We start from the raw sequence: 20,972 nt of genomic DNA on the forward strand, positions 1-20,972 counted from the left end.
GTGGCATACTGTTTGAGTTCATATATGTATTTTGTAACTGTCGATAATGTATTTCTAGACCAATAGTAATGGTATACTATTCAGAAGAACGGAATGCTTTCTCACATTTTTCGTATGATGCTCTTCTCCAGGGTCGTGGAATTGAGACTAACCTATACGCGCAGTTCAAATGTGATTCCTTGAATGTTGCTATGGTAATGAATCCAATCATCTACTCCTATTATTAAATCATTTTGCTCCTTTTACTCCATCTTGTTGATTGATAATTGCCAATCCATTGCTGTGTCTGCAATTCAGGTGAAGCACCCAGAGGTTGCTCAGTTTCTAGGAGGACGACTCTATGATTGTGTGATCAAGTACAACGAGTTTTCCAAATAGAAAAACATTTTGCGACCACATATGGAACGTGATGCAGGCGTACTCGCGTAGAACATGGATTCATCTATCTTTCTTTCTACTCTTACATGTATAATAGATAGGTGAACTCTGTAATCCATGGAACAAATCTTGATTTTCACCATCTAGCCATTCTAATATATTACTCCAAATCTCAATAGGTGTTGCTACATTTCGCTCCAGCTTACACTTGTAGTTCATTTTGTTGGTACCTAAGGTTCATTTCTGAGTTAGGGACCGGAGATTTGAAGATCCAGCTCTAGTTGTTGATCGAAATGGGAAAACGACGAAAATATAAAGTTAGTGGTTTTTTTTTTGGCTAGTTACTAGTTAGATAATGACTTGAACGCCACTGCAGTTAGATGGTGCATGTTATCTCAAGAGGTGAGAATATGAAGGGGAAGAATTTGAAGGGAAAAAATATTACAACATTGGTTTCCAACACTTGATCTCACAATCAAATTCAAGAAAAAGAAGAAAAAATAACTTAACAGCATTCTACATTCAAAGATACAGACAAGTTTACAAACAGCCTCACCGGGCACACAGCAACACATCCTCTGGTAAGTTATCAAATGATGCCAAATTAGCACTTCCAAAATGTTACGGCTACAGAAGGAGATCGTTCTCTGTCATCTACATCCACAATCGAACAACATGCAAGGCTGGCAAGGATTCCATGTAGACCTGATAACGACACTCCCAATTCACTAACACAACAACTGTTGTATAACTGAAATCCCACATCACTTTTAACATATCTAACCATTTTTGCATGCGGAGTACTTTCTTTCAATTTTTCAATATTCAATTCGCAAAATATATTTCTTTTCCTGGTTTTAACCTACCATTCAAGAAAAATCAACCTCTATACCAATAGTGAATTCATATAATCACAAATTTATGTTCAGTTAATTACACTCGGGTGAAACATGCAGCATACAAGTAGGGCAGAAGGGGAAACAAATGGAAAAGTAGCAAGCACCTGTAACATGCTGAAATGGAAACTAGACAGCTCCAGGGGCATCCCTCATGCTTATGTTTAAGCTGTTTCGCATGGTTCGCCTTCCAATGCCACCATTCCCCTTGGTCATCATAGCAACAAATTCTCCATAATCGATCCTTCCATCCTGAAAGAGATGTTCGATTGGAGGTTAGCAAATGTTGATTGAGAGCTTTATAAACATTTCGCAACTCCAAGCTTTCAGCAGTTTTTGTCACACTTTTCTGCACTGTTGAAAATCCTATACGAAGTTGACAGGAGCAAGAAAGATAAGAATGAGCCATCACTTACATTATCTTGATCAACTTCTTTGATTATATCTTCAATGAAAACATCAGTCATATTGTGCTCTACGCAGGCTTGCTGAAGCTCATCAACCGTGATATAACCACTTCCATCCTTGTCGAAATATTGGAATGCAGCCAAAAGATGTTCTTCACGTTCAAGTTTATTCAAGTGAATTGTAGCTGCTATAAACTCTCCATAGTCGATGGTTCCACTATTGTCTACATCAGCCTGCAAAAATAGAAATAATTTAACAAAGACATGCCGAATAGTATCAGTTGGTTAATTAACATTCCACAGATTTTAAACCAACATAATTGTATAATATGCATCTGCAGCATCATATGTCAACAGCCATTATGGAAACTGATACGGTGCTAGTGTTGTGTTGTCTAGAGATAGTGATTTTACAGAAATGGTGACAAGATAGGGTTACGTAATATTTAATATTTTAAAAAAAACTTCAAGCATATTTGTTGGCACTCACAGGTAAAACCATAGAAGAATTCATTTTTCTATGAAGAATCTAGAGTTCTTCTTTAAGTGAATCAATAACAGTATAATTTGTCTAAATGAATAAGGCCACAAAAGTAATTGCTAGTGAAAAGAAGTTGTCATACTGCATCCATAAGATCTCTTATTTCTGTGTCCTTTAAGGTTGATCCATATTTTCTTAATCCAGCTTTGAGTTCATCAAATGTGATTGCTCCACTATTATCAGTGTCCATAGCAGCAAACATCTCTTTTAAGCCAGCAATCTCTTCTTCTGACAAACTTTCAGCTATAACCTGGAGAGAGCAAGATCAAGGTCTTCATTATTTTTCGTGATCATATTTTGCTCTGCTGCCTCTGCAGCCAGCAAGCAACTTAAGCAATATATGAATTGCAGTTACTGGTTAAATTGGTCCTGAGAGAACAATTTATAGAATATACATACCCGTAGAGCCATTTTCTTCAACTTATTCATTGCAGAGAACTGTTTCAGACGAGAAAGCACAGCAGGATCCAGGGCCCTATCAGGGGCAACACCATTTTCACAAATCCAAGGATGGCCTACATAAATTTAATATAAAATAAAAATAAAGGTGATCAGAAAATTCATGGATGCTGCGTAAGGAAAATGCATTATCAATATCTCACTTGACATCAGCTGCTAAGTCAATATTAACATTACTAAGGTACTATTGAAGTAATACTATGAAAAACATGTGTCAAATAGATACGCAGACAATGTTGAAAGAAGCCAATTGTCACTATAACAATGTAAGAAAATAGAGACATACACAGTACTTCGTGAGCAGTCAACCGCTCTGAAGGCTTCATGCATAACATCTTACGTATAAGATCCTTAGCACTTTCTGATATCAGCGGCCATGGATCAGAATCAAAATCAATGTACCCCCTCAAAACCGCATCAAATATTCCCTGTTGAGTTTCTGAAAATAAACAGAAACCATCAATTCACTGCACCTAGAGACATAAATTGTTAATTTGTACTATTACTAATAGACTTACCAGCCCAAAAGGGGGGAACACCACTTAACAATATATAAAGGATAACTCCTGCTGTCCAGACATCTGCCTCGAAGCCATATTGCTTCAAAAGAACCTCAGGTGCGACATAATATGGGCTTCCAACAACATCCGTGAAAATCTGACCTGATAAGAATAAACCATGCATAGAAGTTAGACCAGCATCCAGCAATGAGAATATCCAATGCTCGTCTATTGACCAAGCTACACTACAGAACCACCAATAAAAAAAAAGCCAAAAAGGAATTTTACCTGGCTTGAAAAAAACTGAGAGGCCAAAATCAATAGCTTTCAGAGAGAAATCATCGTCCTTGTTGACCAATAAAAAGTTCTCTGGTTTAAGATCTCTATGCATCACCCCAAGTGAATGGCATGCCTCAACAACTCCAACAATGATCTTAGTCAACTGGGCTGCCTTTCTCTCACTGTAGTGGCCCCTTTGAATAATGCGGTCAAACAGTTCGCCTCCTGCACAGAGCTCCATGACAATATGAACATACAAAGTGTCCTCATATGCCCCCTTAATGGTGACTATATTCTTGTGACCAGCCAGATGGTGCATAATCTGGATTTCCCGCCTAACATCCTCCACGTCTTCTTTGGCAATCAATTTCCTCTTTGATATGGATTTACAAGCATATTCAATGCCAGTGGAGTTCTCAGTGCACAGAAAAGTAGTACCAAACTGGCCTTGTCCTAACTTACGGCCTAGAGTATAAATATCGCGGATATTTTCGGTCTTGTGACCCAAGACAAAGTAAGGCTGGTTGGTGGCACCGCGATTCATGATGCTATCTTTCCTAGGGCTTATGAGGGGTGGATTGGCTTCCTTTTTGTGGTTTGGCTGGGCTTCTTTGGAGAATTCTTGATCGGCAGGTTGTTGGGAAGTCAGGGTAGTCGGGGAGTTGTTGTCAGAAGAAATCGAGCCGGCTGATGATCCTTTGCGCTTGGAGTTGGACTGGTCTTCAGGCACGTTGTAGCCTTGAAAAGGTTTGCCTCCAGATGATCCACGACATGTATTGCCCATGAAACAACTCAACTTCCCCTTTGCTTGCCTCTCTCTCCCCCTATCAGCTCAATATTGAATCAATGTATTCCTTGTACACAATCTTTTTTCCATGAATAGGAAGAGCCTAAACAATCTGACAGTTACAAACAAAACAAATAAGGTAAGAATTGCAACATTAGCACACAAATTAACATTATATCCAAATTCACACTCAAAACAATAGCTAGTCATAAACATTTTCTTCCAATCTCTCTCTCTCTCTCTCTCTCTCTCACACACACACACACAGACAAGGGTCAACAGAAACAGAAAGAGACAGCTGAAGAAAATTGATGACCCAGATCGGATCCAGAATACAAGAAGTAATAAGAAGTACTGATAAGTTAATGGCAGATGAGAACGAACTCGAATATACGAGATCAATAAATCCACCAATAAACGAAGCAATCAAATCCCAGAACTAAAAAATAGGGAAATCATATATCACATATATAAAGATAGGAAAAGGCAGAACCTTTGCAGAGTAGGAGAATAATGAAGAAGAGAAGCACGAGAAAAATGGGATCTTGAAAAATCAAAGCTAAGTAGCAGCAGACATAAAAAAAGCAAAGAATAAAGAGTCAAACTTGTGTATGCATATATATGTTAAAATAGGGAGCAAGAAGATACACTGTATTTTTGTACATACATACCAAATTACAGCTGGACAAAAAGGAACTCAAGATTGAGGAAGCTTTGAGGAAGACGATGGGATGTTGCAGAGTGTGCCACCATCCAGGTTCCTGCATTTCTTTCATTTTTTATCTGAAAAATATCTAGTGATAAAAGTATAATCAATTAAAAATATTCGAGCGATCAATCAATTTTTCTGACTGGGTCTCCTCGGACATAGAGGTGGAGGAGGTGGATACCAACTCATGACGCTGGCTTTACGATTTTGTCCTCACACATTTCTAATATTCCTTCTTTGATTAATTACAGATATTTGACAGCTTGTGTAAGTAGGAAAATTGAAACAGTGAGCGTCGTGACCACAAAATTGTATCTTTTCGGTTAATTATATGAAGTCGAAGTCTTATGTTTTTCTTTCTCTTCCTAGCCGTGTGTGTGTTTTCCACTCGGGATATGGGAAAAGACCGAAAGCCATAAAATATAGAAATTTTGATACCACCTTGTAAAATGAAACCAAAGTTATCTATCTGGATGCATGTTTTTTGTTGAACTGTATAAATGGTATCTTTCATTTTCGCACATAAATGTATCTAATTTTTATTTTATATTATTTTTAGTATTCTATGATAAAAATAATCCTAGGTACTAAATATATAATTTTTTTGTTATGAAAGATAATTTTGGAAATTTCAATTAAATAGAACCAAATATGTAAAAAAAAAAATTCTTCCTTTCTTATTTCTTTTTTTCTTCTTTAGTTTATTCTTCTTTCTTTTTTCTTCATTTTATTCTTTCTTTTTAGTATTTTATATTCTTTCTTCTTTCATTTTTCTCCTTAGTTTATGTTTTCTCTTTTTTCTTTTCTCTTCTTTCTTTTTAGTGTTTTATACATACATCTAATTGCATTCATAATATAAATCAATAACAAAACACCTAATTAAATTAATTATTTAAAGTAATTAAATCAATTGAATATTTTTAATTAAATTATTTATACTCATTTTAGGATTGAAATACCTAACTAAAAGTATTCAGCTCTTCATCATTATGAATACAATTCACAATTTTAAATTTTGATTAAGACTATATTGATTACTTATTAATTTAATAAAAAATAATAATAATTATTTATTAATTACTACTAGTTTTTACTATTATAACAATAATATTATTATAATAATTAAATATAATTATAACTATAATTATGATTAAGTATATTTATATGATATTAAAAAATAAATTAATTATTAATTTATAATATCAAAATAATAATATTTACATTGATTAATAATAATAGTATAAAGAGTACGGAGAATGAGAAAAGATATAATAATATCACTTTTGTTACTAGTTTTGTCAATGCTCAAAATATCCTTTATGACACAAATGGAAAAATAAATTTGTTTAGATGGTATTTTAGGATGAAAATTGCATCAGGTACTAAAAATAAAAATGTGATTTATAGATAAAAAAATGATATAAAATAAAGATTATGTATCATTTATATGCGAAAGTGAAAAATCAAGTACTATCTATATACTTCACTCTTTTTAAAAATGTCATTTCAGTCGTCATATACTATTGTCGTAGTTTTTAAAATTTTACAGTACTTAGTAATATTTAATCATGTTTGTATGTAAGAATATGTTCTAAAATTCTCTAAATTAAATGTTCTATAATAAATAATTTTGAGAACTTTTTTCTACTATTATTCATTGGAGAGGTACAATTTTAATAAAGGATAATTGAGAATAATTTTAATATGGAGTATAATTTATATAATTTTTGTACTATATATTTATATATTTTTAATAAAGGATAATTGAGAATAATAAATAATAATTAATTTTCATTGTTAGCTTTTAACCCGACCAGTCTGATGGGTTAGTGCTCACACTTAAACCATACTTGCCCTCAAGTATGAAGACAAGAAAAAGGAATAAGGCACGTTTCAATGCATGGTTTCCCCTTAACCGACTCTAACAGAAAAAAAGACTCAAACTACTAGACCTAGACGTTAAGGACTTAGACAAAGAAAACAGATAAAATATTCAACACATAAATGCATAAACTGGTTTATTTTCTAGCAGCCATCCCAACAAGATTAAGGTCAATTCAAGAACCTACAGTCTCCGAATCTTCCCCTTCCCTTCTTCTATCTAATCGGCTTGTCAGTTTGTCAAGATAGCCCCTAACTTCACTAACTGTTGGATTCGCTCGATCACTCATTCCTCACCAGGGATGTTAGGATCGTTCGCTCTTTATATGCTATACCACTGATGTCTCGGGTCAGAGAGTTCCCCTGTCTTAGCTCTTATTATAATTTTCTCCTTCCCTCCTGGACTTCGTCCAACTTATACCTCTTCGTCCAGCTTATAACTCCAATTTTTTTATTTTTTTTTTATTTTTATTTTTTTATCTGGACCTTGTTCCAGTTTATTCCTCCCTTTTTAGACTCTGGACTTCGTCCAACTTATACCTCCAGTACCCTTTCCCTAAGCATCAAGTGGCAGCCCTCTCATTTTGTGTTAGTGTGAAGTGTTTAAGGCTTATAACTCACTTTTAATGGAGGGCTTCACAGCTAGATTAGTCGAGACATATTCTATCGTCCTTACTTCATCCAAACCGATTTTGATTTATTAAGGTAAATGGCATCAAAGTTGACATGCATTCTCTTTTCAATCACTCTCACTAAGGGGCTTTGCTTTCTATTCACCAGTTATGCATAAACACATAATTTCCTACTAACTGACTACTACTAACTCCTAGACCTAGTAAACAGACACATATAATTGACATTAACTTGCACTAACTCCCTCCCCCCTCCCACTTCACCATGCTTGTCCCCAAGCATTTTTTTGGTGAAGTGGAAAACAGGGCTAAGTTAGAGCGACACTTAACAGACTCACAAAAAGATACACAATTAAACAGACACCAAAGCATGCTATATATATAAAAAAAAACTTCTCACACTTAGACCGAGCATCGGGCTAAGTGGGAGAAGATAGCTAACACATATGTACATAAAGATTACACAAATATTCACAGACATATAAAAGGGCATGCTTTGTAAAAAAGAACGATCTAAAACATAAAAAGACATAAAAAAAACTGAAATTTAAAATTACTTGGTTAGGGGGGGGGTTCAATTCTGGCTCTGGTCCCCCGTGGGACCAGACTTCTTGGGCACCGTCTTTGCTTTCTTCTGGCTGGGCTTTGGTTCATCATCCTTCTTGGCTGGTACGCTGGTGGTGGTCTCGCTGTCCTTTCTCTTCTTCTCTGGTGGCATTCCCTGGGCGCTGGAGGCTGGCTTCTCTAGGGTAGCTCCCGGAGTCAGTTGCCTAGAGTCTGTGGGCAACTTGGGAGGCATGCGCTGCTGCTGGGCCCGGAGGATCTTTTGGTCAACCACAGTGACCATCTTCATCATTGTCTCCACGGCCTGGGCCATCTTGTCAGCTTGCGCGGCCATCATCTCCCTCTGAGCTACCGCCTCTTGGTGCAGCTTCAGCAAGATCTCCTGTTGCTGCACCGTATTTGCTCCCAGCTTCAACATTGTCTCCTCCATTCTCGTCTGCCACCCTTCGTCTGCCACCTTCTCATCACTTTCTTCATCTGCCCTCTCTGTCTTTATCTTCACTCCGTCAGCTTTCCCTACTTCGTAAAATCTCAACACAGCATCCTTCATTATCGTCAATCCCTTGTTGAAGAAGAACGGGAGATCGAAGTATCCGGGGTCGCTACACATTGGCAGGTTGGTGATCTAGTTGGCTATCTTCATTGACACATTTCTCTGGAGGTATGCTCCCAGCAAGTTGCACGTGTAGAGATGGCGGTCGGAGTGAGTTCTGACTCTCTGGCATGCATAGGCAGTCCAGTACCCGAGGTGGACTTTCACGTTATTCAGCATGCACCACATGAAATACAACTCTGGAGTAGTGAGGGTTGCACCCACTTGACCCAGGAGATTGTACCCGATATATACTTGTGCCAATCGGAGTACAGGGTCAGTGATGTTCGTCCCCTTTGATGTGCTTGTCTTGAACTTGGCCACCTTCTTGGGGGCAACCATCCTCCAGGCCTCCTCAGCATCGAAGCCAGCTGTATACTTGGGTGCGCCGATCTCTCTCTCATTCCACGCTCCTTCTTCCTCTTCCTCAGGTGTCAGTAGTCCCAGTCTCAACGACCACTCCCTCATACTCATCTCCATCTCCTCGTTGAATATCCTCAAAGAGATTGTGTCTGCATCGAGATCCGTAGATTGTTTGAACTTGAATGATGTAAAGAACTCCTTCGCCAGAGCCACAGGCACCTCCGCATTGCTGTGATTGAGAAGCCACTCAAACCCTATGCTTTTGAAGTAGGAGATGAACTTCTTCTCCACTCCCAGTTCCTCCAGGTCCGATAGGCACAGCTTCTTGCCGGATTTCGACTTCCCATTCGTGGCTCGGCCATCACATGCCTTCTGCAGCTTTGGGTCCTCAAACTGGACCATGGCTTCCAACAACCTCTTGGTCACTAGGACCTCCATTGTTTCGAAAGGGCTCTCCTCCACGGCTGGTATCTCAGTCTCTTCTTCTTCAGTCTGATGGGCAAACGGCGCACGGATCGCCTCTGGTTCGCTAATCACCACAGTGGTGTTCGCGGGGCGAGATTTCTTCTGTTGGGGCTTAGTAGCATGCTTACCCTTCCTCTTTCTTTCCGCCTCATATCTCGTCTCCAGGGCCTCCGGAGAGATCTCCTCCTCGGCTGGCAAAGTTTCTTGGGCCGGGGGGATATCATCCCCAATCTCCTCTATGTCTTCCAGCCCCAGGCGCTTGGACCTGTCTGCCTCTGCCTCATCCACTTGCTTTCTATTCCGACGGGATTGCCTCCTCGTCATCCTCTCGTCCGTCGGAGTTACTTGGTCGTCAGTAGTCGTGTCGTCCACCACGGCGATGTCAGTCTCGATCTCTTCACAAACTTTCTTGGCGTCTTGCTCATCGCCGTCTCTTTCTTCCTCCTTCTCAACATACTCTCCTTTTGCCTTTTCTTCCTTCTCAGTCTCCTCAACAGCAACTTCCTCATCAACACTCTCACTTTCTTTCTTAGCCTCCTTGTCAACAACTGTCTCACCTTCTTAACCTACGCTGCCCTCACTACCTCTCCCATCTTCCATAGTTTCCTCTACACCCTGTTCCTCCTTCTCTTCCACCTCCCATGTTTTATCACTCTCCCCACCATCTTCACCCTCCTCTTTTTCCCTTTCATCCCCTGACCCAGCGGCCTCTACATCCGGTATTTCTTCTTGCTCTCCTAGACTACCCCCTCCCTCCTCTCTCTCTAATTCCTCCATATCCATCCTATCAGCCTCCTCAACATCAATTTCTTCTATATTTACAGAGGGTTCGGTGTGGGGCTCAGTTTCTGTTTGAGGAATAGTGTGTGGGGGGTTCGTCTCTTGAGTTACGGTTTCGGGTAAAATTTGGGGGTTTTCTGTGTGTGTGGGTAAGGCTTGTGCAGTGGGTGTTTCGATTAATGTATGGGGTCTTGGTGGAATTGTAAGTGGGGTTAGGGTAGGAATTACCTCTTCTTGTTTCCGGCATGCCTCCGACATTTGTGCTAAGAATTTGCTCGCCTTTGGCCCCTTCCCGTACTTCCTCATGAATTCTTGTATGATTTCCTCGGGATCTGGTTCCGCTTCGTCGGATTTCGCCTCGGCGGGGTTGTATTGTCCGATGCTTGGTTGTGGTTGCACTTCGGTCAGCATGGGCTGCGGTGGAACTTCCGGTGGAGTGGGGTTTTCTTCTGGTGGCGGTGTGGGTGTTTTCTCGGCCGTGGGAGCCGAACTCGTCGCCTCCGTCAACTTCTTCGTGGTCTTTCCTTTCGGCGGGTTCTTCCCGCGGGCTGAGCGAGGTATCGGATTTCTTTGCATCTTTGTGTACGGCTGTGGTCAACGGCGGTGGTTAATGGCGGTGGGTTTGATGTTTCTCGGATCTGCAGAGAGAAAGAAAAGTTTGGGAATGGTGAGTTATGAGAAAATAATTTTAGGTGGGGGAAGTTAATTAGTTTTCTTAGGGAAGTTTATTTTAGGAAAAAGAAAATAAAAGAAAAATAAAATAATTAAAAGGAAAAGAAAAGGAAAAGGAAATAAAATAAGAAAAGGAATATCATGATTGGCTGCAGGCGAACGGTCGCGTCTCTGACGCAAGCAACCGTACGCCTCGCCGGCTTTTTGAAATTCAAAATTCAAACTTTCCCCTGATTTTTTTTCACTTCCCTCTGACCTGGTAATCCGAAACACTTAGTAAAAATAACGAAATTTGCTGAACGTCTGGGTCAAAGAGATGAGCCTTTCACACTTGTGCATTTCCCAGACGATCATAATTTTCAAAAAAAATCTTTTTGGGTTTTAGAAGCACATATATATATTTTTGTATTTTCATAAAAAAAAAACTTATTCATGTTAATTACACCTAAATGTTTAAATATTCTTGGGAATTAACTGGTCCAGTCAGCTGATCGAAATTTTTACCCTATCTACCTGACCCAATAATTCCCGAAGAATATTTAAACATGGCTTACTTGGCAATAGTGGAAGGTGTGTGGAGTGGAATTTCTTCCACTTCACACAACTCCGAACTATCCCTAAACACTTTCACTCTATGACCATTAACAAGGAACGGAACATAGTTAGCATTGACTCCCTGAATTTCCACTGCTCCATGCGGTCGAATGCCAACAATTGTGTAAGGCCCTATCCACTTGGATTTCAGCTTTCCAGGCATGAGCTTGAGCTTTGACTGAAAAAGGAGTACTTTCTGCCCGACCTGCAGCTCCTTGACCCGAAGGTTTTTGTCGTGCCAGAGTTTGGTCCTCTCCTTATACCACATGGCCGAATCATATGACTCCAGCCTCAACTCCTCTAGCTCCTGCAGTTGCATCTTCCTCTCTTCCTCACAAGAATGAGCCTTCATATTCATTTCCTTGACTGCCTAATACGCTTTGTGCCCTATCTCCACGGGCAGGTGGCACATTTTTCCAAATCCAAATCTGTAGGGTGACATTCGTATTGGTGTCTTGTAAGCGGTTCTGTAGGCCCAGAGGGCATCACCCAGACGCTTGCTCCAGTCCTTCCTTGAGGTATTCACCGTCTTCTCTAGGATGCCCTTGATCTCTCGATTTGAGATTTCAGCCTGCCCATTTGACTGGGGATGATACGGAGTAGATAACCGATGGTGGACTCCATATTTTCTCATCAGTGCTTCAATCGTCCTATTACAGAAGTGAGTCCCTTGGTCTGAGATGATCGCTTGGGGCACGCCATATCGGTTGAATATATTGGCCTTTAGGAACTTTGAGACTTCCTTCGCATCGCTTGAGCTTGTAACCTTGGCCTCTATCCACTTGGACACGTAAGCCACAACAACCAATATATACGTATTTCCATACGAGGATGGAAATGGGCCCATGAAGTCCATGCCCCAAACATCAAAGATCTCGCAGACTATTATAGGAGTCTGTGGCATCTCATCTCTCATAGAAATCCCTCCGGTCAGTTGGCACCTGTTACAATTCTGGAAGAACTCATAAACATCCCTATTCAACGAAGGCCAGTAGAAACCGCTATCCAGAACCTTTCTTGCAGTTTTCCTTGGGCCAAATGGCCACCACATGCTAGTGCATGGCAATGGTTTAGCACATCTCTTTGCTCCCACTCTGGAATACACCTTCTTATTACTTGATCTGGACCCATCTTCCAGAGGTATGGGTCATCCCAAAAGTAGTACTTGGAATCACTTTTAATCTTCATCCTCTGGTGTGGGGGTACATATGAGCTTCCTTGGTTATTTTGGTTCCTATTGTTCCAGCTGGATTGATTTCCTTGACCTCCTTGACTCCAATTACCTTGTGCTCCTTGATTCCAGTTGCCCTGCCCCTCTTGACTCCTTCCGGACCAGTTGGGTTGGTTCCCTTGGTTATTTTGGTTTCCTTCCGAGTTAGTAATCTGGAGTTGAGGGTTTTGATTCCCCTCGGACCACCTGAAGCATGGATTGTCCCTCCATGGAGCGTCTTTGATTCTCGACTAGTTCCAATTGCTGCCTTGATTATTTTGGTTCCAATTTCCTACCGCATTTATATGGGCTGGACAATCCATCCCTCCTTGAGATCCGCAATAATTGTAACCATCTTCTGAACCCAGTGCTTGTTTTTCTTTTTCTGTTGGACCCGGTGAATCGTTCTTCCCTAGAGCAGTTAGAATAGTCTTCTCCAGCTGCTCCATTCTAACGTCCATCCTTGCATCTACTCTGGCATCCATCTTTTCTTCATTTTGCACTGTGACTGCATCCGCACTTCCTCTCCTTAGGGTGGTACAAGGTGAATCGTATGCCTTTTTTGCATCAATTAATCTTCCCAGTATCTCTCGGGCCTCTCTCACCTTCCTCTTGGTGAAATTTCCTAACTAGCGGTGTTCATCAGATCTTTGGACTCAGGTTTTGCCCCTTCATAGAATAGATAGTAGGTTTCGGCTTCCATCATCCGGTGGTTTGGGCAAGCATCGAGCAGCCCCTTAAATCTGGACCAGTATTGGCTCAACGATTCATCATACTCCTGCTTGCATTCCTGGATCTCCTTCTTAAGAGCATTTGTTTTGTTAGAAGGGAAAAAGTAATCCAGAAATTCCAACTTGAAGTCCTTCCACGTATGGATCGAATCGGGAGGCAACCTTAATAACCACGTGTTAGCCTCCCCCTTCAGCGCACATTAGTTTTGATGTCGATCGCCCTCTGGCGCTGGTTGGAGACGATGGCCTGGGCAGGCTCGCCATCTAAATGGGCAGTGAGCCAGCCGATCTCTGGGTCGTCGTCGCCTGCGTTGGCCATGCTCTCAACGCTTTCCTCCTCTGTCTCTGAGGTTGACTTTGGTTCCTTCTTAACTGACGAAGTTGACTCCTCGTCCCTCTCCGAACTCAGGTGAACTGGATCCCCTGTTGTAAGCCCCGATCTGGTGGTAACTGGGAATATCGCTTCCTTGACCCGCCAACTAGTCTGGGCACTCCTCCAACTAGGTGAGTTGTTCCAGTGTCCGAACAGGTAGCTCCTGTTCATAAACCGAAAAGAGAAACAAAAGAAAACATAGTAAATAAACTATTTACACCAAAACATTCGCAAACACAGAAATAACACCATGCATTCCCCGGCAACGGCGCCATTTTGACAGAGCTCTAGAGTGCAGTGCAGGTGCGGTGTGATATGTGTCACTCGATCTAACAGGTCCAGAGGATTCGACTAGACTTTAGAGGCTAGAAGATCATGAAAATTATCAGAAAGGGGTCGTTGGGTGCACTCTGTCCCTTCAAAAACCTCAACCCACTATACTTCAACTTAGCACAGGGAAGTAAAGGATCGATCCCACGAGGACGAAGGTGCTACGAAACTGCATTTGAGAATGTTTTGGAAAAAGGGGTTGGCTGCTGCCACACAATTTTGTCGGTCGAGAACTTAAAACTACTGGGTCCGAGAGATAAGCAAAACTTTACTCTACCTATTGGGTCTATTGGATCAAAAGAATTTTACTCTACCTACTGGGTCTAAGAACTGAGAGCGTACGGAACATACATGACTTTAGAGACTGCGATATTTTAAAGATCTAAAATAGCTGAAGTAAACTTAACTAGAAAGGCTTTCCTAATTTGGACAGACAAGCATAAAACAAAAAGCAAGACAAGTTTCCTTAAACTACCAGCGTCTGGAAAAGCATGCAGAAAAGTAAAAGAGACAAAGTGGATCGTACTGACAGGCCTAGGGGACATGCAGAAAAAGCAAAGTACATGCTGAAAAGTGCTGACATAAAGCAGATCTGGTTCTAACTACCAACAACTTCATCTTCTTCGGGAATCAAACGAGAATAGCAGAGAAAACAGAGTTTTAAACACCATGAAGACAGAGCAAACTTTAGATCTAGACTTAAAACGAGAAATTAAAGCCTAAACTAACAGAAAAAGCAAAGTACATGCTGAAAAGTGCTGACATAAAGCAGATCTGGTTCTAACTACCAACAACTTCATCTTCTTCGGGAATCAAACGAGAATAGCAGAGAAAACAGAGTTTTAAACACCTGAAGACAGAGCAAACTTTAGATCTAGACTTAAAACGAGAAATTAAAGCCTAAACTAACAGATCTATGCTACTGGACCTAAAGGATGCAGAAACAGAAAGTAAATAGCCATAATCATGCACAACGTAAACATCAAGCACCAAATATGTGAAACTTCAACTCCAAAACACCACGATTCAACAAATCCAAACATCTCCATATGCAAATCCCCAACCTCCGTAAAAAAACCAACGTATTTCAGCTCCAAACATCCAATAACAAACAAAGAACGAAAGCTAAAAACAAGAGATGAACATAAACTCAGAGATATCCAACCAAAAGCAAACATAAACTTCCATAATAACTAGAAATTGGTCTAAATCCAGTAGATCAAAGTAAGGAACTAGAGTTGCGAACTAAAAACCAACAAATTTTAAACGAAAGCAAGTAAAGATTGTTTCTTCGCCTTCACAAGGCGGTGTTACACAGCAAAATAACAACGATGACGATGAGAACCACGGTGGCCAGGATCCTCCATGTCCAAGTGCGCAGCAGTCGAAAATGAAAAATTGAAGTTTGGAACTAGAACTAGAGCTAGGAGAGTGTAGAAGTGGCTGTTCACGGTCTGTCTTGTTCTTCAAGGTTGAGCTCTTTATATATGTGAGCCTCTGATCCCTAGGGTATCCCCTCTGGTGATTTTAGGCTCCTGCCCTTGAGTAAGACTCTTTAAAATAATTTTCACTCGCTCCATTCTGCTCCTGTCGCCAACTTTTGATTCTCCCAGGTCTGAACGACGACTTCTGATTTTTGCTTCAATTTCATCTCTTTTGCATCTGCCAGGTCAGGTAACAACAACTCCTGGGTCCGACAGATTTACTACGCACCTGAACTCATAAACGCACATTAGCACCCCAAATGCACAGAATTTTAACCCTAAACCAATGCATGAAACGAGCCTTATCAGTTAGCCTGAAACTCGAATATTTAAGGTTATGATTGCAAATTTGTAACCCAAAAAATTTCAATGCGATAAGTCTATAACCCGAGTATGATACAGTTGAAACTCGATGGATCGTCTGCTGGTGGAGCCGTGAGTGCCGGCGGAGGAGGGGAGAAGAAGCTCTCTAGCAGCGCATTGCGGGAATTGGCAATGGATATGTTATAGGGTTGTTTCTCTTGCTGTTACCACTATTTATCATGTGCAGGAGGGAGCGGTCGCGGTCAGTCGACATGGCGACATTCAAGAATCGGGAAAGCAACTCCTCCACCGCTGCGCAGAAAGCCCCCCCACCCACCACATGCGCTTGACGATGGCACCAATTTGGGAGTGAAGGTAAGGGAATTTTGGGGTGGAAATATAGGATAAGAATGAATAGTGAATTAGGGTGAATTTGAGGATTTTGTTGGTTAAAATACGAGTAAGTATAATTTTAAACGTTAGTACACGCTCAACAACCACGCCAGTTGGGGAAAAAAGTTTAGTTCGTGGAAAAAACCGAAAAATGGAAATAATTTGTGACTTTTAGGGCAATTTGCCCATATTTTAACACGGTATGTTCTCAACAAACATTCAACAACCACGTCAAGTTGTTTCTTGGCTAGAAAACCCGTCATGGGAAAACGGCGACTGAATGTAAAGTTCATAAACATTATACGTCAATTTTTTAGTTCGTGGAAATACCAAAATTTAACAAAAATTTATAACTTTTAAGGCGGTTTCCCTTATTTCAAATAGAATACTGATTTTCTAGTATAGATTTTTACTTCGATCCAATTGACCACTACTATGCATGTAACTCCACTCACCCATCTCACACACAGAAAAACTTAGATCTACATCAAACCATTTTTGATCTAATAGACCATATATGACTTAGTTTTAGTATAAAATTCAGATTAACGTTTTAACCGTAGTTTATGTCAGTATGCATCATGCTTCCAGTCAAATCCAAATTTAGTTTCCAAGCTTAAAATGATTAGAATTTAAAAATTATAGTTACTTTAATTTTAGATTTATTAACCATAATTCAATTTTTAATATAATGACGAAAAATTCGAAAAAATAATATACTCCGTACAGTGATAAACTCTTGATAATATAGTAAACTGAAATTAAAAAAAGGTACATTAAAAAAATATATAAAATGGAAAGAAGTCAATGTAGGGACTACTTTTTTTATAGGCAAATGAATAGAAATTTAAAGGCCCATTCATAGTGGATTCAAAACCAAGACTTTTAGCATTGGACATTAACACTCTAGTACTATTTCCTCAGTCTACTGATATGTGTCCTATTTTGACTCAACACGAGTTTTAAAAAATGTTATAGTAGTAAGTTGGTTGCAAAAGTTACTATCTCCGTCCACCAAAATTTGTCCCATTTTGATCCGGCACGAGTTTTAAGAAATGTAATAGAAAGTGAGTTGAAAAAGTTAGTCGATTGTGGGTCCTACTTTTATATATTAGTTTTATAATAAAATGTGAGTAGAAATGAGTTAGTGGAATATGAGGTCCACTACCAAAAATGGTAAAAGTGAAATGGGACAAATTTTGGGGTGCTGACGGAAATAAAAAAATGAGACAAATTTTGGTGGACGGGGATAGTAGTAGCATCAGAGTCCTACTTTTATATACTCCTTCCGACCACCAAAAATAGACATAATTGTGTATGTCACGAGTTTTAATATGAAATTGATAAAGTAAGGTAGAGGGGGGAAAGTAAGAGACGAGTAGCGTTAGTGGATTGTAGGGTCCACATTATTAATTCTACTAGTATTTAATTTCATATTTAAAAAGTACCGTAGTCTAATTTTGGGGGACGGTCCAAAATAGTAAACCTTGTTTATTTTTTGTGGACGGAAGGAGTATTAGCTTCATAATAAAATATGAGTGAAAACGTGTTAGTGGAATGTAGGGTCTGTTCATGGGCGAAGCCACGTTGAGGCCAGAGGGCCCCTGGTCTCCCATCAGTTTATCGTTTTACTATATATTGAGTATATGCAAAACAAAAATTAGATGTGGATTAGTTAGGGCATTTGGTTGGAGATCATGTCTCTTGTCCACTAGGTTCGGGATTGATTCCCACTTGGGACGTTTCTCCTATATTTTTTTCTCTTCTGTTAATTTGAGTTCTTTATCACTTTGTAGTTGTTTTCTTCTATCATTGTACTCATAATAAAAAATTTTAAAAATAATTATTGTATTTTATGTTTGTTAGTATAACTTATATTTTCGTTGATATTTGCTGTGGTGACATTTAAACAATATAAAAAATCATTTTCATCCATTATTCGTATGTAAAAGTTGAAACTATCAACTATTTCGAGCTTCCAATGTCACAGGCATAAAAAAAATCCTATGACTATTAACAGTAATTTGGGCCCATCGTAAAACTTTCGGTTTCACCTCTGGGTCTGCTAAGAGTATCCACAGTGGGAGGGCCGCGGCCCTTGGCCCGGAGTCGGCCTAGGCGCGGCCCCCCACTACCGAGGCGCAAGGTGGACGAGGCCCGGGGGGTGGACGAGAGAGGGCCGAGCTCTCGGCCAGGCCGAGGCCCTTGGGCACGCGACTTGGCTCGCCACTACAGGGGCCGAGAGCCGCGGGCCAGGCCATGGTTTCAATGTTTTATTTTTTCAGTTTTTGTGTTAATTTTAGGGTTTTGGAGAAGATGAAGTGAAGAAGATGAAGTGGAGAGAGAGAGAATGTATGTGACGAAAATTAAACGGTAGTTTTCAAAAAAATTTGCATTAATTTAGCATTAATTTAGGAAACAAATCAATCTCAATCACTAAATCCCTATTAAATTGGTCAATCGTTTAATTAAGGATTGTGATTTCAATTTACACCCTAATTACGGAAATAATTAAAATTCAAATTTTCAATAAATATATTTACTTGTAACTGTCAAATTTTTTAAAATTAATTTAGATCTTTTTAATATTATTGTCCAATAATTTTTATTCTAGCTAAATTAAAATATAACAAAAAATGTAAAAAAATAATTTTACTTGGTGGCTCTGGCAGAACCAAGTTTGTTGGGCATGTCCAAGAAATGGTGGTTGTACATGCCTAAGAGGGCCACCATTGTGTACACTCTAACAAGTGGGATAATCCTATGGGGCTAGCATGGGAGGGAGTACTATTTTCGTCTTCCTTTTGCTTCCCTACCTACTCCTAACCAACAGTCAACACACATTTGGCACCACGGCCGCTACTTCATTTAAAATTGGGCACACAAGCTTTCAATTTAGTAGCGCTCCACAAATGGCCTCTGCGTATATATACATTATTGAATAAGTTGGATGAACTTGCAAGTTACCAATGGAGGAAACGATGAAGGATTTGGAGGGGAAGAAAGTATGCGTGACTGGCGCTTCAGGTTTTGTAGCTTCGTGGCTGGTGAAGCGCCTTCTGCTTTCAGGGTATCGAGTGATCGGCACCGTCAGAGATCCAGGTATACCTATACATTTATTATGCGTAAAATTAATCAAATCAAATCATTAATGAACTGATGAATCGCAATTCGCAGATGACGAGAACAGAGTAGGCCATCTCCGAAGGCTGGAGGGAGCGCGAGAGAGACTCGAGCTAGTTCAGGCCGATCTGCTCAAGGAGGGAAGCTTCGACGACGCCGTTTTCGGATGCCATGGCGTTTTCCATCTCGCCTCGCCCGTGCTCGGCACCCCTAAGTCCGATCTCATGGCAAGGCCGCAGTAGCGCTAATCATAATTAATTGAGATTGTTAATTGAACTGAGCTGAATCGAATTGAATTTAATCAGGTTGAGATACTGCAACCTGCAATCGACGGGACGCTGAACGTGCTGCGCTCGTGCAAGCGGAATCCATCGCTGCGCCGCGTGGTTCTGACGTCTTCGTCGTCGACGGTGCGGATCCGACCGGATCTCGAGGGCGCGGCGCCTCTGGACGAGACGTCGTGGAGCAGCGAGGAGCTGTGCGAGAAGCTGCAGATCTGGTACGCGTTGTCGAAAACGCTGGCGGAGAAGGCGGCGTGGAGATTCTGCGAGGAGAACGGCATCGATCTGGTGACGGTGATGCCGTCGTTTGTGATCGGGCCGAGCTTGCCCGCTGCGTTGAGCTCCACGGCGAGTGATGTGGCTGGATTGCTGAAGGGGGTGAGGGAGAGATTCGAGTGGCATGGAAGGATGGGATATGTTCACATTGATGATGTTGCGTTGAGTCAAATTCTGGTCTATGAGAATCAAAGCGCACGAGGCCGCTATCTCTGCAGCTCCACTGTCATCGACGTTGATGAACTGCTCGCGATTCTCTCGTCGCGTTATCCGTCACTTCCAATCCCCAAAACGTAGGCTTTCTATCTCTCTAAATTTTATGCATGTTTACATTAAATTAATGGCTATTCATTGATTTCAGATTGCTCAAACATGAGAGACCGCACTATGATTTCGACGTCTCGAAAATCAAGGGATTGGGAATGACATTCAGATCTATTGAAGAAATGTTTGATGATTGTGTTGAGTCTTTAACCATGCAGGGTCATCTCTCTCCATAGAGATATCAGTATCTACTTATATTTCTATCATGTGCTCTTTAATTAAATAAAATCATTATATAAATAAATTGTCCTACTTGGGCCTCTTGCAATCATTTGGAATTTCCATCACAAATCAAATTTTGTATCGTGAAATCATTTCAATTAACTATCTCATGGGATATTTCCTAGAAAGTCTTGAACTTTCAAGTCAACTAACACTCATCATGTTAAATTATAGAGATCATTAAATGATGATCAATGAATTTTAAAGATGAATTATTGGAAAATTGAAAAGTTTGGTTGTTATCTATTTTAAAAATTGGTATTCTAAATTTTTTAAAAATAAATATGTGTTTGACATTGATTGTAATTGTTCCTAAGATGTCCTATTCCAAATCACTTATGCATATGATATTGCTGATGTACCACGTACATGTATTAATTTGATGGTCTGACTTATTCGATGCTCCTAACATATACTTAAATG

The 20,972-nt window shown here is 40.1% G+C and overlaps 3 protein-coding genes across 3 annotated transcripts in view; 2 read left to right on the forward strand and 1 right to left on the reverse strand.

Annotated features, from left to right (window-relative positions):
- The window catches only part of LOC125189151 (damage-control phosphatase At2g17340-like), a 3,557-nt gene extending 2,989 nt beyond the window's left edge, over window positions 1–568 (forward strand). Inside the window, exons 11-12 of the mRNA XM_048086397.2 lie at window positions 132–194; window positions 298–568. Coding sequence (XP_047942354.1) covers window positions 132–194; window positions 298–378 — 144 coding nt within the window. The 3' untranslated portion in view covers window positions 379–568. The remainder of the gene's footprint in view (window positions 1–131; window positions 195–297) is intronic.
- Window positions 569–781: 213 nt separating this feature from the next.
- Window positions 782–5,135, reverse strand: LOC125189150 (calcium-dependent protein kinase 4). The gene is made up of 9 exons (XM_048086394.2): window positions 4,919–5,135; window positions 3,470–4,359; window positions 3,200–3,343; window positions 2,968–3,120; window positions 2,622–2,737; window positions 2,305–2,472; window positions 1,691–1,915; window positions 1,382–1,526; window positions 782–1,083 (listed from the first exon to the last, which is right to left on the reverse strand). The coding sequence occupies exons 2-8, from the start codon at window positions 4,242–4,244 to the stop codon at window positions 1,404–1,406; spliced, it is 1,704 nt and encodes a 567-aa protein (XP_047942351.1). The 5' UTR covers window positions 4,245–4,359; window positions 4,919–5,135; the 3' UTR covers window positions 782–1,083; window positions 1,382–1,403.
- Window positions 5,136–19,203: 14,068 nt separating this feature from the next.
- Window positions 19,204–20,598, forward strand: DRL1 (dihydroflavonol 4-reductase-like1). The gene is made up of 4 exons (XM_048087835.2): window positions 19,204–19,425; window positions 19,501–19,673; window positions 19,752–20,296; window positions 20,365–20,598. Exons 1-4 carry the CDS (start codon window positions 19,293–19,295, stop codon window positions 20,501–20,503), a joined length of 990 nt encoding a protein of 329 aa, XP_047943792.1. The 5' UTR covers window positions 19,204–19,292; the 3' UTR covers window positions 20,504–20,598.
- The last annotated feature ends 374 nt before the right edge of the window (window positions 20,599–20,972 follow it).

This window comes from Salvia hispanica, chromosome 5, assembly GCF_029641045.1.
Source record: "Salvia hispanica isolate PSC_SH4W2 chromosome 5, Shi_PSC_v1, whole genome shotgun sequence".
Lineage (NCBI taxonomy): Eukaryota > Viridiplantae > Streptophyta > Magnoliopsida > Lamiales > Lamiaceae > Salvia > Salvia hispanica.